At 41.7% G+C, this 17,074-nt stretch overlaps 1 protein-coding gene across 1 annotated transcript in view; it reads right to left on the reverse strand.

Moving 5' to 3' along the window:
• The window catches only part of ZC3H13 (zinc finger CCCH-type containing 13), a 35,398-nt gene extending 18,899 nt beyond the window's left edge, over positions 1-16,499 (reverse strand). Inside the window, exons 1-8 of the mRNA XM_056856240.1 lie at positions 16,364-16,499; positions 14,712-14,821; positions 7,264-7,375; positions 4,825-4,933; positions 3,585-3,724; positions 2,900-3,060; positions 1,632-1,829; positions 582-752 (exon numbers count right to left, since the gene is read on the reverse strand). Coding sequence (XP_056712218.1) covers positions 582-752; positions 1,632-1,829; positions 2,900-3,060; positions 3,585-3,724; positions 4,825-4,933; positions 7,264-7,375; positions 14,712-14,821; positions 16,364-16,480 — 1,118 coding nt within the window. The 5' untranslated portion in view covers positions 16,481-16,499. The remainder of the gene's footprint in view (positions 1-581; positions 753-1,631; positions 1,830-2,899; positions 3,061-3,584; positions 3,725-4,824; positions 4,934-7,263; positions 7,376-14,711; positions 14,822-16,363) is intronic.
• Positions 16,500-17,074: the final 575 nt, after the last annotated feature.

Raw genomic sequence — 17,074 nt, forward strand, 5'->3', positions numbered from 1 at the left:
AAGTAAAGCTGCCTTTAAAAAAAGCAATTTTTTGCTCTTGTTTTCATGGACTACAGCCCGCTTCCTCAGATGCATGAGCTCACGCCCTAGTCCACAAAAGCTTATGGTAAAATAAAAAGTTTGTTACTACACCAACAAGATATTTTTCCCCCACCCCAGCGCTCCAGCCTATGGGCAGCTTTGCACTGATAGCTAAATGTGTCAAGTCAATTTTAACCATGTTTACAACCAGAAAATAAAGATTCCCTTCTGCAAGCAGATACATTCCCCATGCTTCCACTAACAGCGTTCCTCACACTCTTCCAAGCTTAGTCAAATATCTCCCACACCCCAACATTCTTCCCTATGTGTGGCTTGATTTGCACTGAAGTAAGGTAAATGTTGTGTCCCACTATTTTCGCTGTTTTAAAAATTCCATTTTCTGACTTTAGTCATCAGTCCGATTTGGCCATATATGGGTGGAACACATTCAGTTTTCTGGGTGCTGTGAAAGTCCCTTAACGATTCTGAAATCCAAATGAATAAATGACGACCTCTGTCCATAAGAGGGTATAATATAATATAGTAAATAATTATTCTACCGGCAAGATGGTGAGAAAGAATGCTTATGGCTGCTGGACTTAGCTGGAGCCCAATTTGTTTGCCTTCTCCTTGTGGTAGGAGAATATTCTCTTGAAGGAGAAGAATTGCTACCAGAATGTTCTTCTGGACTAGGGGACCGTCTTTGCCTGTGAGAACTTTCCGAGGTATCTCTGAGGAATACACAAAAAAGGAATGCAGTATCAGCAAGCCACCCAACAATCAAAAGCATTAATCAAAAAAAATAACCTTGTTTGTACTTTGTTCCCGCTTATCCGTCTATATTATATTCTAAGCGGGATTCATCTCCTTTTAACTTTGGTACACTGCTAAGTTAGAAGCACTGTAAAAAATACTATCATTATACCTGCTCTTTTACAACTGATGCAATCAAAACGTCAATAAGCATAGTCTGTAAGCATAGTAAAAAATACACTGTAAGATAGTATAAATACAGATATTACTGTAAGATAGTAAAAACTACTATCATTATACCTGCTCTTTTACAACTGATGCATTCAAAACGTCAATAAGCATAGTCTGTAACTTTGGTACACTGCTAAGTTAGAAGCACTGTAAAAAATACTATCATTATACCTGCTGTTTTTACAACTGATGCACTCAAAACGTCAATAAGCATAGTCTGTAAGCATTCAGTGAACCACATGCAATGATTTTCATGTTCTCTGGCCCTTCTGGCAAAAGTTATTTAATTTATTATTAAGGTAAAGTTTGGGTTGCTTTAGAAGTTGCTTTCATTTTCAGAACCTTAATTCAAGCTGACGACAACAAATCTAAGTTTAAGAGCTGGTTGTCTTATATAACACATTTTTTGCTTCCACGGCTATGTCAAGCATGCGAAATAACATGGAAAAAAAGAATGCAGAAAATGCAGAATTGCAGCATGCATAGATTCATAAAAATTACACACTTCAGCGACTTTAACAAAGGGAGCAGCAAGCTGGACATAAAGCCCCAAAATGTTGCCTGGCGATGTTTGAATTCCAAATTTAGCAGACTCAGACACACCACCCTGAACATACTGCCATTACCTCTGTTTCTCTTTCTTTTCTTTATGCCTTTCAAATTCACGGCCTCTCTCTTTTACCTCCCTTGGCTTCTCTTCTAACCGTTCTTTAACTTTATGTTTCTCTTTGTGTTTTTTGCCTTGTGACATCTCTTCCTGCACTGGTGGCGGTGGACTCGGTGTACGAGGACCCTTCTTTTTGTTGTGGCTGCTTTTTGAACTCCTAAAAACGCACAAAACAAAAACGTTCCCAAGGGCTAAATCAGTTTGTATTTAAACCCTACGATGCTATTTTGAACAAATGTCCTAATTACTCCCCACTCTGAAAGCTACACCATCAATGGCTTCAAAAAGTAGCAAAGATTCACATTGTGCTTTCACCTAAAGACCACTGAGGTCATTTAAACAGCTGCCGTTCACTGCATGGCTGCCACACAGACACCTCTTGCATCTTCCTCTGTATAATGACTAGTTTACACTGAGGGGGAAGGGCCGTGGCTCAGTGGTAGAGCATCTGCTCGGCATGCAGAAGGTCCCAGGATCAATCCCCGGCAACTCCAGTTAAAGGGACTAGGCAAGTAGGTGATGTGAAAGACCTCTTCCTGAGACCCTGGAGAGCCGCTGCTGCTCTGAGCAGACTACGCAAGTAGGCGATGTGAAAGACCTCTGCCTGAGACCTTGGAGAGCTTCTGCTGGTCTGAGTAGACAATACTGACTTTGATGGACCAAGGGTCTGATTCAGTATAAGGCAGCTTCATGTGTTCAGGGGTGTTCTCAAGTACCAATTTACTACATGTGATCTGGGCCAATCTCTGTAGCAGATAAGTACATACAAAAAGCTTGGCCAGGGCTACCAGGTTGTTATCTATTTATAAACTTGTATATGCCGCCTCTCCACAGACCTACACAAGGTGGCTTACAACTACAAAAAAGGCACTAAAAACAAAACCATTAAAACACAAGCATAAAAAAAACACAGGCCAACACTATCAAAGAATGATCAATAAAAAACAGACCAATGCCTCTGAAACAAGCAAGGGTATAACAGCAGCATAAAATATACACTTGGGGGGGGGCCCTCAAGTAATGTAGACGAAATGATCCTCCCAGAAGCAAACCATAAAACATATAAAAGATAAAAAACCCTTAGTAAAAAGTGGCACCAAAACTCTGGAACTCTCTGTCTAGGGAGATTTATCTTTCCTATTCTTATTAACTGTATCTTTAAACCATTAAAAAACCTTGCAAGGTAACACACAATAGTTTGGCTACAAGACTTGCCTATGTACTAACCTCTGTTGTTCCAAAAGAGGTGAAGATACAGTAGAATTCTTCTTCTCCCTCTTACTGGCAGATGTGGAAGATTTGGGGCTTGACCTTGGTTTTGGAGATTTACTAGATTTTCTTGGCGAAGGTGAGGATGATACTTTAGATCTAACTGCTTCTGGGGAAATCTTTAAGAAGTTAAAAACATTAATTGTATCACAAACACTACTCTTAATTGTATCCTAAAAATATCACTGGACGAAGTGATGAAAGACAATTGTCAACTAACTTCCCCTACTTTTTTTTTAACTTGCCAAGGCAGAGATTTACAGTTTCTCCTTACTTCAAGACTTTATCTGCTGGGCTGGTACTAATGACTGGCCCATGCTGAAATTAAAGGCAAGAAAATCAGGATATCTGCACTCTGAGATCATCCTTTTCTATGTAGGCTGACATACTAGAATGCTTTGTATTACTCATGCGTTAGCACTGGGGGGTAAAGTACAGAAAAAGTGCTGCTTTGAATCAGCCTGCAAATCAGCTCTCACAGCCTAACTTATCTCCACTTAAACTGGAGGAGGACAGGACCATGTTCTAAGCCCCTTTTGGTCACCATTGGGAAGGAAAGTGTATATATAAATATTAGTAAATAATTATGGTATGTAGTTAGATGCAGCTATCTAGTATCCAAACCTATTTTGAAGACACCAACCTCCTTTTTAATGACGATTTCTTCCCTTTTCTCCATGTTTTCTTCTTCAAGCTTCATTAACTCCCTCTGGATCTTCTGGCGCTTCATTTCCAAAGAAAGCTCATGGTCATAATCATAGTTAACATCTCCATTATCAGAATCTTAATTTACAAAGGAAAGAAACAACATGCAGTCAATTAAGTGTCACCTCTGACAGCCTCTATGTGAACACACTTAACTACTTAATGGCCATCACCGGGATATTAGAGAGTCAGGGTGCTTCGCTTTAACATTGGAGCAAATGAAGAAAAGGATGGGCTTATTCAGGGATAGCAAAGGCCTGAAGGACAGGTCACATGCAAATGCAGGCACGCAATTAAAACCCCACAGAAAGAAGGGGGATGTCTGGGTACGTGTGCATATGCAGGGACCCTGAAAGAGGTGGGCAGGGAAAAGATAAAAGTTCCTCAGCCCCTCTGCTGCCCCAGTGGAAGCAGAGTCCTCTGCTCCATTAAGGATGGTCAGGCTACTAACACATGTATGCGTAATGTGGCCCGGACAGAAAAACAGCAGGAGACTCACAGAAGAGGAGACAGTGAGGAGAAAACTCTCAGCTGACAGCATAGTGCATTAGCACCCTCCCCCTTCAGAACCCTAATTTAAGAACAGGAATCTAACAGAATTTTTTTCCCCACCATAAGAAGCGAGCTGCAATCAACGAACACCTATCCTAGAAAAAAAATTAAGAAGTCACTTCGACATCTTACAGACTAACATTTTATTCCGGGATAGGTTTTCACAGACTACAGCCCGCTTCTTATGGTGGAATAAAATTTGGTTAGTCTTTAAGATGGCAGGAGATTCCTGTTCATAAAGAAGGCCTCTTAAGGGGGAAAGTGGTATATAGACTTAAATATGAACTGCTCTGGATGTGGGCTCTAGTCCATAAAAGCTTATGTCAGAATAAAATTTTGTTAGTCTTTAAGGGGTCACTGAACTCCTGTTTATTTTCTCTGTAACAGAGTAGCATGGCTTCCCTTCTGGAATTATCATCATGGGAAGGTTGTTCTTTATGAGTTACATTAGGTTTGCAATGCATGCCATAAATTTTTTTAAAAAAGGAATTCAGTCAGCAGAGAACCACAACCCCCACAGAAATATTTAACCACAGTATGTACTTGCTTCAACCACATCTGAAACTTTCTGAGAACAGAGATTCAGAGGTCATTTATGTATGGAGAATCCAATTAATTCCACGTACCATCCCTATTTGTCTCCCAATCGGGATTTTCTTCTTCACTTTCTGGAGTCCTCTCCTTTGTAATTTTGATATCTTCTTTTCCCCTGTGCCTCCCTCTTGACGACTCTTTCTACAGAAGGAGAGGGGGGAAAGAAAGAGGAGAAACGGATATTAGGAATTTTTAAGCCTGCAATTTCATGTTCACATGAAAACCCCAAACAATTTCTTAGCAGAAATATCCACATGGAAATTCCTTCTAATTCTGCAAGAACAGAATATGCACAGAACACTGCAAGAACAGCAGTGAAAAGTAAAACAAACCAACAAAACACCCTTTGGGCATGAATTATGTCTTGTGATATCTACCAAAAGTACTGAAAGAGTTGGATTTGTTTGTTAAGCAGCTAACATTTCAAACATTTAAAAAGCAGAAGTGGTCCAGAGGGAGAGTTGTTACTTGCAGCAAAGAATAACTCTTCCATTACTTGGGACATCCGAGGCAAGTATGGCCCTCCAACTATGCTCTGTTTCAGACAGTGGCTCCCCTGATCTAGCTCTGCTTAGAACTACATAAGGACTATGGGCCAATCAGGCCTGCAAAGGTCCCCAGTCCAGCCCATGTCAACACAGTGATGCTACCATTCCAGTACTATGTCCTGTGATGGCATTCCAGCACCTTCCTGCTATTCAGTTGCTAGTTAGCAGGATGCAGATAACTGAACCTTCCCAAAAAAGAAGAGGAGATTGGAGAGGGATTCCCAGTGAAATTTCTGTGCAGAACCAAAACCACAGGCCTTGAACCAGAGCAAGAAAAAGAGGAGGCCGCACCAAAACAAAACAAAGGCAAAACAACAACAATTGGTGCAAGGGAATTACATTTTAATGAATTCTGTAAACCCTATGCGTTTCGCACAAGCTTCTTCAGGGGGACCTTTCTCCACTTCAGAGTCCCATGCAAGCAACCAAGCAATTGGTTCCTGACTGGAAGAGAAGCCCAGAACCAGAAACATGTGCAGAGAAACAGCAAGCAGCCTTGTGCGAGAGCAGGTAATTCAGACGGCGTGTCTGAAGAGGAGTGATCAGGTAATCTGAGTACATCAGAGCAGAGATGTGGCACAATAACCCTCTCCTGCACCCAACCCACTCAGGAGGACTGGGAGGAGACAAGGGCAAAAGAGGGAACCCTGCACCGATGAAATGGACAGCATCCACTATGGGTGGATGCTTTGGCCTCACAGAGGTTAATTGTAACCTCTACGGTTAATGTCTTGCAAGCACACTAATAATTTTTTTCACAGCATACTGCATGCCCTGTCCTGGCATACATCTAGGGAATTACTTCTCTACTATATCCGGGGTGCCTCAATCTGTGCTGGAACACTGTGCTCAGGAAATAGCCTAGCGATCTCAAAACTCCGTGCCAGTGAGAAGGCTGAATATCTCGACAGGTAAACCACTGGCCCTTACCGGAAATTTCCCGAAGTATGTGAAGGAAAAACAGAATGTCCACATCCCGACAATTCATCTCATGTCTGGCTTTACTGGCTCTGTGATAGAGTGCTGCCCTCTTCTGGCCAACTAAGATTAACTTAATGAACTTCAAGTCAAGTTAAACCGCATTTTTAAACTAACCCATTAATCGGGGACTTTCGGATCATGTAATTTCAATACCTCAAGTGTCAATCAGGCTCATACATTTTTATAGGTCAGTAATTATATCAAGAGCATACAAATTATCAAATGAAAAGAAAATGATCTTGCTAAATTACTGTGTTTTTTCATCCAAATTTCATGGATCTAAAAATCTACCAAAAGAGTCCCGTGGCACAGAGAGGTAAGCTACATTACTGCAGTTATAAGCTCTGCTCATGACCTGAATTCGATCCTGACAGAAGTTGGTTGCAGGTAGCCGGCTCAAGGTTGACTCAGCCTTCCATCCTTCCGAGGTTGATGAGTACCCAGCTTGCTGGGGGTAAAGCGTAGACGACTGGGGAAGGCGATGGCAAACCACCCCGTAAACATAGTGTGCCTATGAAATGTCGCGATGTGACGTCATCCCATGGGTCAGTAATGACCTGGTGCTTGCACAGGGGACCTTTACCTAAATATCTGCCAAAGCAGAATTTAAATGTATGGCCGTGCCCTCTGGGATTCTTCCATTTTTCCTCAGAAAAGGAGGGTCTCCATATTCCACACCACAATATAAACTTCTTTTGAAGGTCCCCTTTCGGAAGAGGATTGCTCTGCAGCAGTGGACAGCTGCTGCTCAAGAAAGACAAGTCCAAAGCCCCTTTGACATTCCAGAAATCGTCGCACGGTTCTTTGGACACAAGCCAGAAAACTCTATTGACAGCTGCTGTTAAGTAATAAAACTGCACCTAGTTAGACTTCACATGATGCGCACCTCCTTCCCACAATACTACTGAAGAACTCTAAGAAGTATACAAGCCCTATCCTTACCCTAACCGGGGAAGACGATTCTTCTGTGTTATGTTTCTGTGTCTCGTTTTCAATGTCCTGACGCTTATTCTTCATTCTTTCCCGAAGGTCTCCTGTAGGCCTTTCTGGAGACCTGTATAACGCAGACAAAGAAGGCAGCTGTTTCTACCAAATTTTTCAAAAGAATACAGTCGATGGCTTCAAGGTTTGTAGTTCCAAGTTCAGAAGCAGTATCCCTATTAATGAACTAGCAAACAGTTCCCCAGATTCACAATGTCCTGTTCACTTTCCCCAGGTTTTGGTCACTTTGTACAAACGAATCATGCAGAATGATCATTTCCAGCCCACCCTGATCTGCTTTGAAACTACTCAGCTTGAAGGGGCTCTGTCACACTAGCCTACTAATTTTAAACAAATATATCTGTCCCCCTCCAAAAAAAAAGACTTGTACAGATTACACTGTACAGATTTAACTGCCCATACTGGCAAAACAACAACAAGAGTGGTTGTTACTAACTATTCCCCCAGTTAAGCAGCACACATCCCTTTTAGTATGTACTAGCAGCATCGGACCAAATATTTGATCAAGCTGACACACAATCAATTTATTAAACCAAATGCAAAGCACATCTCAATATTTATTTTCCTTTAGGTTATTTTTTTTAGTAGTTTTACAGGGGGTTTACTAATAGACAGCCCATCTCCATCCATTATACTTCCCCTCCATTTCACCCCCCAATACTGACAGCCTATGGGGTTAGACCACTGGATTAGGACAGGGAAGGGGGATGGAGTTCAAATCCCCTCTCTGCCATGAAGCTCACTGGGTGACCGCAGGCCAGTCACCATGCGGCCCTGAACTCCTTTGGAGGAAGGGCAGGATAAAAGTGTAATAAGTAAGTAGAACGACACCACCTCTCACAGCAGCTTAGACAGATCAATTCAGATGACATGATGATTGCAGAAATCTACAGCTGACTGAATACAAATCACACCACATTAGACTAACAAGGAAAATTGGCCAGATTAATGCCCCCCCCCCCTAAAATCCACTGGGCTAGCTAGCCTAATTTATGCTTAATGCACATATGATGAGGAGAAATTATTCATGCTATCTGGATATGGCTTTTTAGCAACCGAAGGTATCATCTTCAAACTACACATGATAACAAGTTTAACAGCCATTAAGGGACAAGTTCCTTGTGAGAGACAGAGGATGCCTTAATAGCCACAAAAGCAATTATCTGGTACTGGACATCTAACAGTTACACTTTAGACAATAATTACCTTCTATAAGATTTTAATTATGGGGCATGACATTTGAGCAACGCAGAGAAAAGTATTTCCCACATCTGGATTCCCGATGCAGTGACACGTTTTTAAGCCTGCTTGACTTGGATCTATCTGTAAGTCATGCACCAGGGATGGGTGGGGGGTGAGTTCAATTTCACAAATAGCCGTCTCCCATTCCATACAACAAACCTCTCCTGCAACTCACACAAGAGTTCGTTCAAAGTAAAAAATCCTGTGTGGTGTGGTGGTTAAGAGCAGTGGACTCCAATCTGGAGAACTAGGTTCAATTCCCCACTCCTCCACGTGAAGCCTGCTGGGTGACTTTGGGTCAGTTAAAGTTCTCTCCAAACTCTCTCAGCGCACGCAGAGGCAGGCACCTCTGAACGTCTCTTGCCTTGAAAACTATACGAGGTCACCTTAAGTCAGCTATGACTAGGTGGCACTTCCCACCACCACTGCAAAGTCCTTGGGTGGGCCTTTTCCAAATATGATTCTGTAGATCAAATATGAAGCAACAGTTCTCTTCACCCTGTATAAACTGGCAAAGTTATCTGTGGAATGTTCTGCTCTTCTCAGAACAGCAAGCCTGAAACCTCAGTCCGACTAACCCTAACTCAACTAACTTGAAACACACATCCAATCTGAAACAAATATACAGAGAACTATGATGCAAAGTGAAGGAGACAGCAGTTACTATCTTGTGAAGACCAGCCCGGAAACAAAACATTGCAACTTGCCGTTTATTCCCATCGTACCCTTTGAAGTACAAATTTATAACGGAACAAATCTATAACGAAAAGTTATCTGTCAAAATAGGGGTGGGGGGGGGAGGCATAATATGCCAGACTCCAAAAGGAAGTCATTCTTCCTGAGCTCAGATACTTGCAACATATTCAGGGCTTTTCCTGAAAGTAAATTAGGTCCAGTTTGAGATTTCCGTTTGCCACACAGGACTTCTTCACTCCACACTGCAAGTCCACATCTTCGCATTTTTTAGATATACATTTTAAATGTACACCTAAAAATGTAAACTGTTAATGTGATGGACAAGTGTTCGAAAACATGCATATTATACAGGCTCAGACAGATCAGCGAGGGTTTTTCAACAAGCACATACTCTGTTAGCAAACCTTGGTTTATTGCTATGCATTTCCCCCCCAAAAAATTACCCTCCTTTTTTGTCCTCTGAACTATGTTTCTCAAATACTAATGCAGAGAAGTAATTTCTCAGCTGCTGTAGAACAGTGGCTGAGAGCACAAGTTATAAGGTCCCAGGTTCAAGCCTGGCCTTTCATAGCGATCCCATTTCTCCATAGATCTGGCATAGTCCTACAAGTCTTTTCTGAACATAGAATAGTGACGCACTTCAAATACACTACGTAAAAGATTATAGTCAAATGTAGCTCAACTTGAAATCCTGACGAGGTACACGCATCTGAACAGAACAAGGGTTAAATTCAGCACTGCAAATACTTGGATGTCCCGACAACAGTTACATAAACAAGTTCCACTTCTAGCTCACACAACAGCACAAACCTTTCAAACGTAAGTAAAATATGCTTTTTGTTGTTAATGGACTAGATAAGGATTCCCTTTATAGCTTAATCAGCGAAATAACAGATTAACACAAGAAATGTGAACCTAAAAACCTCACCAATTTTCATGTTTAGGATTTTTTTAAAAAAACACAACTTAAAATTAGGAGCAGGGGCTACTGGATCAAAAAATGGCTGAAGTTTCCATATCTATGACTAGTAAATTACTTCTACCCCTTTTTCAAATAATGTAAGTTCTCCAGATACTTGCAAGTTTAGGAATCTTGGCTTATATATCTTCATTGTCAGAGCCACAGAGACCCATCTTTGCAGTCTCCGGTCTTTGCAAACATTTTACTACCATAAAAAAGACCTTATTAATTCCAGGCAATTAACAGAACTCTTGTGCAACTGCACTATAGCACATACAAAATGTGAGATTCTGAAAACAGAAAAGTGTACTACACTGACGCCTATGCTAGATACGAGTAACCAACAGTACCTGGATACTAGTTGAAATATCCCAATGTTCACTGTCAAAGGGCTGTATTGCACACACCCTGCAGTCAGGATGATGTCTATTTTAGTCACAGATCAAAAAATATTTTATACCTAGAAAAAATCCTTGGTATCAGATACTGACACTTGAAATTAAGTACTCGTTTCTGCAGCTGCTGAGGATGTTTAAAGACGTGTCCTCCCATTTCACAGCAGCCCCTCAAGTTACTGTATCCAGAAAGTACATCAAACCCATTCATGAAATAACCCTGTTAAGGAAATTGGCACACACACTTCTTAGTATACTTTGTTGCTGTTGTTTTTTAAAAAACAAACTATTTTAAATATCAGTTACAGACATAAAAGTGCACAGACAACTTTGTTACTTTCAGCTTCCTACATACAAAACACTATCTGGATCCACCAAGCAGGGTCTCAAGCTAACATACACTTAGTTTTCCAAACAGCGTTGAGTTATTTCTTTAATTAATTATTCCAAATGTTCAGGCTATGTCTGGCCATAGGTCTAACCAAAAATGTACTTTTGAGCTGCCTGGAAGCGTGTTTCCTTGAATGCACTGGAACTTCCTTCCAAGTGAATGAGTTTAAGATTACAAGGTTAGTTGTGCACAAATTTATAATAGGCAGGCCTTGACTCAACAGCTCAAAGTTTGAGGCAGGGCAGCAATCTCTGTGGGTGCATGGGCAAGGGACTCTATGCTGTCCCCTTTCCTTGTGACTTTGCAAGTCTGAGGAAGGGGCCTGTCTTCTGTTGATGTATATATATAAAAAGGTTAAGGTAGTACCCTGTGCAAGCACGGGGTCATTATCAACCCATGAGGTGACATCACATCATAACGTTTACTAGGCAGACTATTTTTACGGGGTGGTTTACCACTGCATTCCCCAGTTGTCTACTCTTTACCCCCAGCAAGCTGGGTACTCATTTTACTGACCTCAAAAGGATGGAAGGCTGAGTCAACCTTCAGCCGGCTACCTGAAACTGACTTCCGTCGGGATCGAGCTTGGGTTGTGAGCAGCGCTTTGACTGCAATACTGCAGTTTACCACTCTGTGCCATGGGGCCCCTTGCTATATATAGCACTTAATTAATATAGGTGCTCTCAAAATAATGTGGTACTCTCTAGACCTAAATGAGGAGCAGGAACCTAATGGTTTCCTTCTGTTTGGACAACATTCTCCCATTTGGAAAGAAAGGCCAGAGGCAGAAGGGAAAATGGCAGCAAAACTGAGATTCATCGTGACATGAAGCCAGATTCCTTTCACTGTAGACCTTTATTTGACACCACTGGAGTACATTCATGTGAAGCTTTTTTTTAAAAAGTTCTGAATGCGAGGGATACAATTTAAGCTTGAGAGATGTATGTGTTGGGCATCCATATGTATAATATGAGTGTTTTATTATTTATTTATTTACGTTATCTATGGTCCGCTTTTCTCACTTGGACACAGAGTGAGTCAATACAATCAACGGATGGGACATTCAATAAACAATGCAACAGGATTAGGGTTGCAGAACCAATCAGAAGTCTATAAATAGAACTGAAGCAAAGCATAAGTATTAACAAGACACATTAAATGATGAAAAATTCCATAGTTGGATCTTAGTTTCACCAAGCAGTAGACAGTAGCATAGGCCACAGTCCCTAATAATTTTTCTAAGTAACTTTGTGACTCATTTAGTACAGTGCAACTCTACTGCCTGCGTAGAAAAGCCCTCTTGAATCATTCACTTTTGCATAGTTTGAGGAAAGCCAGGACAGTGGGAGCTTTTCTGACCTCCTCAGGCAGGCCGTTCCATAAAGTAGAGGCCACAAAGGAGAAGGCACATGTATGGGCAGTTGTTGATGTTGCCCATTTGTGGGTTGGCCCCTGCAGAAGACCCTGCTCTGATGAGGAAAGCTGTCGTGATGGAGCATAGGGGAGAGGTAGTCTCGCAGATATGAGGGTGCAAGGCCATAAAGGGACTTGTATGTGATAGATGATACCTTAAATTAAGCCCGGTAACTGATGGGCAGCCAGTGAAGTGCCTGCAGGATGGCAGCAATATGCGTGCTCCATCTAGCTCCCAATTAATAGCCGAGCTGCGGCCTTCTGCACCAGCTGGAGTTTCTGAGTTTCATTTTGAGAGGAGACCAATGTTCAGTGCGTCGCAGCAGTCTAGTCTCGCTATTACTGTGGCATGGATCCGGGAGGCCAGATCAGCCGTCTCAAAATAAGCCAATCTTGCTTCTCCAGTAATAAAACTGGGTCCAGTATAACCCCAAGGCTTTTAACTGAGCCGGCAAGGGTCAGGTGAACTCCATCAAAAGTGGGGAGCACAGTGTCCTTCAAGATCTCCACCTTCTCAACCAGCATTACCTCTTGTCTTTTCAGGATTTAGTTTCAACTGGTTCTTAGCCAAATTACCACAGCGGCGTTATTCAGCACCTCTACTGTATCACCAGAGGATCTGGATGATATATAGAGCGGGGTATCATCTGCATATTGATGACATCCAACCCCAAAGCTATGAATAATCTGTCCTAAGAGATTTACATAGAGACTGAAAAGCATGGGGGGGGGGGTAGGATTGCACCCTATGGAACTCCACAGATAGATCCCACACTGATGACAACTGGTCTCCCGTGGCAACCCTTTGAGTCTGATCTGTGAGGAATGATTTGAACCAGTTTAGCACACATCCCGATGCCTACTTCTGCCTCCAAGCGCCTCAACAAGATGGTATGATCTACTGAATTAAAAGCTGCAGGTCAGTCCAACAATAGCAACAAGGAGGCAAGGCCTTTGTCTATACTCAGACGAAGGTCATCAACTAAAGCTAGCAATCTCTACCCCACAGCCCAGCCTAAAGCCAGACTGAAAAACGTCTAGAGCAGATGAGTTATCCAAGAAGACCTGGAGTTGGTCCACCACTGCTCTCTCAATCATTTTGCCAAGAAAGGATAGGTTAGAGACCAGGCGATAATGGGTCACATCATTTTTCTGTAGGGATGGGTTTTTACGTAGCCTCTTTGAGTGGCCAAGGGACAACCGCCTCTTTGAGAGGCCAAGGGAAGGTGCCCTAAGTTAGTGACTGATATATAATAGATAATAATGGTTTGTTGACGTGGTCCATTTATTATTTTATCAGCCAGGATAGACAAGGATCCAGAGAGCCAGTAGTGGTCTTCAACAATCCCGGGATCTTGGCAACATCCATCATGTAAACTGGGGTAAAAGGATCCATGAATAGACCAGGTAGTGTATTAGTCCTGTCTACTGGTGTGCCTATGTTACAACTGACATCCAGGTCAGAGCATATTCTCAATATTTTATCAGCAAAAAAACCGGGCAAAAATATCACAGCTAACTGTCTCTTCTTGAGACAATAAAGGCTCAGATATTGGCACCAGCAGTTATCAACAGTTGCCCAACATTCCCCAGTCAGTCAAGCACGCCTGCTTATATAGGAAAATCTAAGTTTTCCCCTCCCTGCCGACGTTGGGGCTACTTACACGGGCGTAAGTAGCCTGGACGCCGGCATGGAGGGCCCCGATGCCGGTGCAGCGCCTTCCTGACCTTCTAAGGGCTTTCGCCCTTAAAGGTCAGGAATGCGCTGTAAGTCCTGACTATATCAACAACTGGCAGTAGTCACTCTTCCTAATGTTAGAATGGCTGGCCCCCATGCCAGTAACAGAAGCAACATAACGGGCCCAAGATAGATACAAGCTGGGGATTCTGAAATACACTGAGGACTCCCAAAAGTAAGCAGGAAAAAAAAATGACTTCGTAAATAAACCAAAAGAACAAGGAAAGCCCAGCACACTGCAGTTTTTAGTATTGTCTTAAGCAGCTGCAAGACAGCGTACACGCAAAACAGAAGCTGCAGGGAAAATTACGCAATAATGAATTTATTAAATTTTCATTTTCTCACTTGACATCAGGTAAAATGGTTCAAGCAGAAATTAATATGCAACGAGAAGATTTTGTCATCATTAAAGATACACTCAAGCTACGGCATACCCACACTTCCAAATTAATAAGCCACATCACTGCATTTTAAGTTTTTAAAAACAAGTATAAACCACAAGAAAACAGCTTTTTGCAAGCATGGGAATATAAAGCTGAGTCCTTCATTTACCTTCTGTAACTGCTGCTAAAGCCTTTACCTCGTGGTGAAGGGCCATGTACGAATCTACATGTGTTCCCATAGAGGCAGTTGCCAGTCTTCAGCCAGTTACGACACTGTGTCTAAGAGACAGACATTACTGGGTGAATTTCAAACTGATTTTGAAAGTGCAGTTTGTGTGAAAAATCACAGATTTTTTTTTTAAAATCTACATATATAAAATCCAACCCAACAATAATGTGATGAAAACCAAAGAATGTTAAATCCAACCGTAACATTACCCATTGCTCCTTCCCAGGAGTTTGGATAACATAAGAAATTTCAAAATTTATTTTCATTAAGAGATAATCGGTCTTTACATCTATTAGTATCGCCACCGAAGAACCAAATAACTTTAACCTTCATACATATGGGCTACTTCAGACATAGTGCGTGTATATGAGTTGTTCGGTACACATTCCTTCTTTTGTGTATCTTAGACAAGCATTTTAAAAATTCACCCACACACACTTCACATCCAACACAGTACAAATGTGTTTTATATGAAAAGTAAGAATTGGCTCCAAATGTTCACAGCACTCAACAAATCAGATAACTAGAAAGAGAACTTTTTATGCTTTAAGGAAAGGTACTCCGTTCTCCCTTGACTACCCCCTCCCTTTAATTTACAGCAGGGGTCCACTACCTTTTTGAGCCTGTGGGCAACTTTGGAATTCTGACAGTGTGGTGAGCACAACCACAAAATGGCTGCCATCATTTACCTGGAGTCACATGGTGAAGACTATGGGGGCAACTGTGCCAAAGCAACATTTTAAAAAAACCTGCACAGCCAATCAAATCTTCCACGGCCACTCAGAAGCCTTGCCAGGCAAAAGCCCCACCTGGCCCCACCCACTTTCTAAAACCACTTGGCAGGTGCCAGGAAAGGTGTAGCACCCATGAGCGCCACACTGGGGACCCCTGATTTAGTCCAATATGAACCACAGGCAGAAAGAACCAAACAAGATAAACTGCATTAAAGGAAGCTGCATAAAAGGTCTGTCTAGGTATCTCCAGCCACTAAGCCACTTACATACAGTAATACCAAAATCGACAAACAGCGACAACAACCTTTACAAGGGTCAGTCAATCTGAACAGGGGTAAGAATTCCTTTTCGACTCCAAAGGGGCACTTTCACACATGCCGAATAATGCACTTTCAATCCACTTTAAGCATCGTTTGCAAGTGGATTTTGCCATTTCACGCAGTCAACTCCATCTTCAAAGCGCATTGAGGGTGGATTGGAAGTGCACTATTTGGTGTGTGTGAAAGTGCCCCAATTATCAATATCGCATCATGAATACAAAGGTCTTATTCATACAGACTCTTCCCAAGAGAAAGTTGGATCAGATCATGAAGTCAATTTCACCTGAACTCATTACATGTGGCAGCCTCTAATGCCCCAAAAAACTGGGTGGGGAAGAGAGACAAGGAAAGAGCCCACCCAGACTACAACAGACCTCAATATACGAGGATGACATGAGAACCTTCATAAATGTGCTGAACTCCTTTGAAACCAGGGTGTCTCTATCACCTCTTTTAAGTTGTAAAAATGAGCTTTCCCCCATCATGCCTGTCCTAATAAGGAAGTTCTATATTCAGAACGACGCTTAATTCAACTCACCTCTGCAGTACTTCCAGTGCTGGGTCCAAGTCTTTCAAATACACTGGGTCTTCTGGATGTGCTATCGGATATGGTCTTGGTATTTTCCACTGTGACCTTCCTTCTAATTTTTGACATTTTGTACTACTTCAACCAAAAAAAAAAAGAGCAACACTGTAAAATTCTCAGGTTGAGCTATTGTAACTGTACTCATAGAAAAAATAATAACTTATGATATTCATTTTCAGGTGTGTCTGTATATGTATATGGAAACAAATACATCTGTGCATGTTTTAAAAGGACAGTTTGATTTGTTTTATACTGGGCAAAAAAATCAAGACCGAGGCCCTTATTTATACCCTGTGTTGGCTTCCCCTTTCATCATTTGGACCATGGCCCATATCCAGCATACAAAACATTTCACCAACAGATCTAAAATTATTTTCTCTCTGAAAAGGTAGCTGTATTTTTCTATAGCAGCAAACACAAGAACTGCAGTCACATTTTAATGTACCTATAAAAGTTCATGCCAAATAAATCAGTTCTGAAAATACTGCAATGATTTTTCTGAATCTTTAAATGACAGCATAAATCAACACCGGCATTGTTAATATAATCCACTGAGTTACAGGGCAGTCCGTTCTGGTGACAAGCAAGGGTGTTGCTTTGTGCTAAACTTTGAATTATCTGACGTATTTCCAATAGCAGTTCAGGGAGTCAGCCCAGGGGTAA

This window comes from Euleptes europaea, chromosome 10, assembly GCF_029931775.1.
Source record: "Euleptes europaea isolate rEulEur1 chromosome 10, rEulEur1.hap1, whole genome shotgun sequence".
NCBI lineage: Eukaryota > Metazoa > Chordata > Lepidosauria > Squamata > Sphaerodactylidae > Euleptes > Euleptes europaea.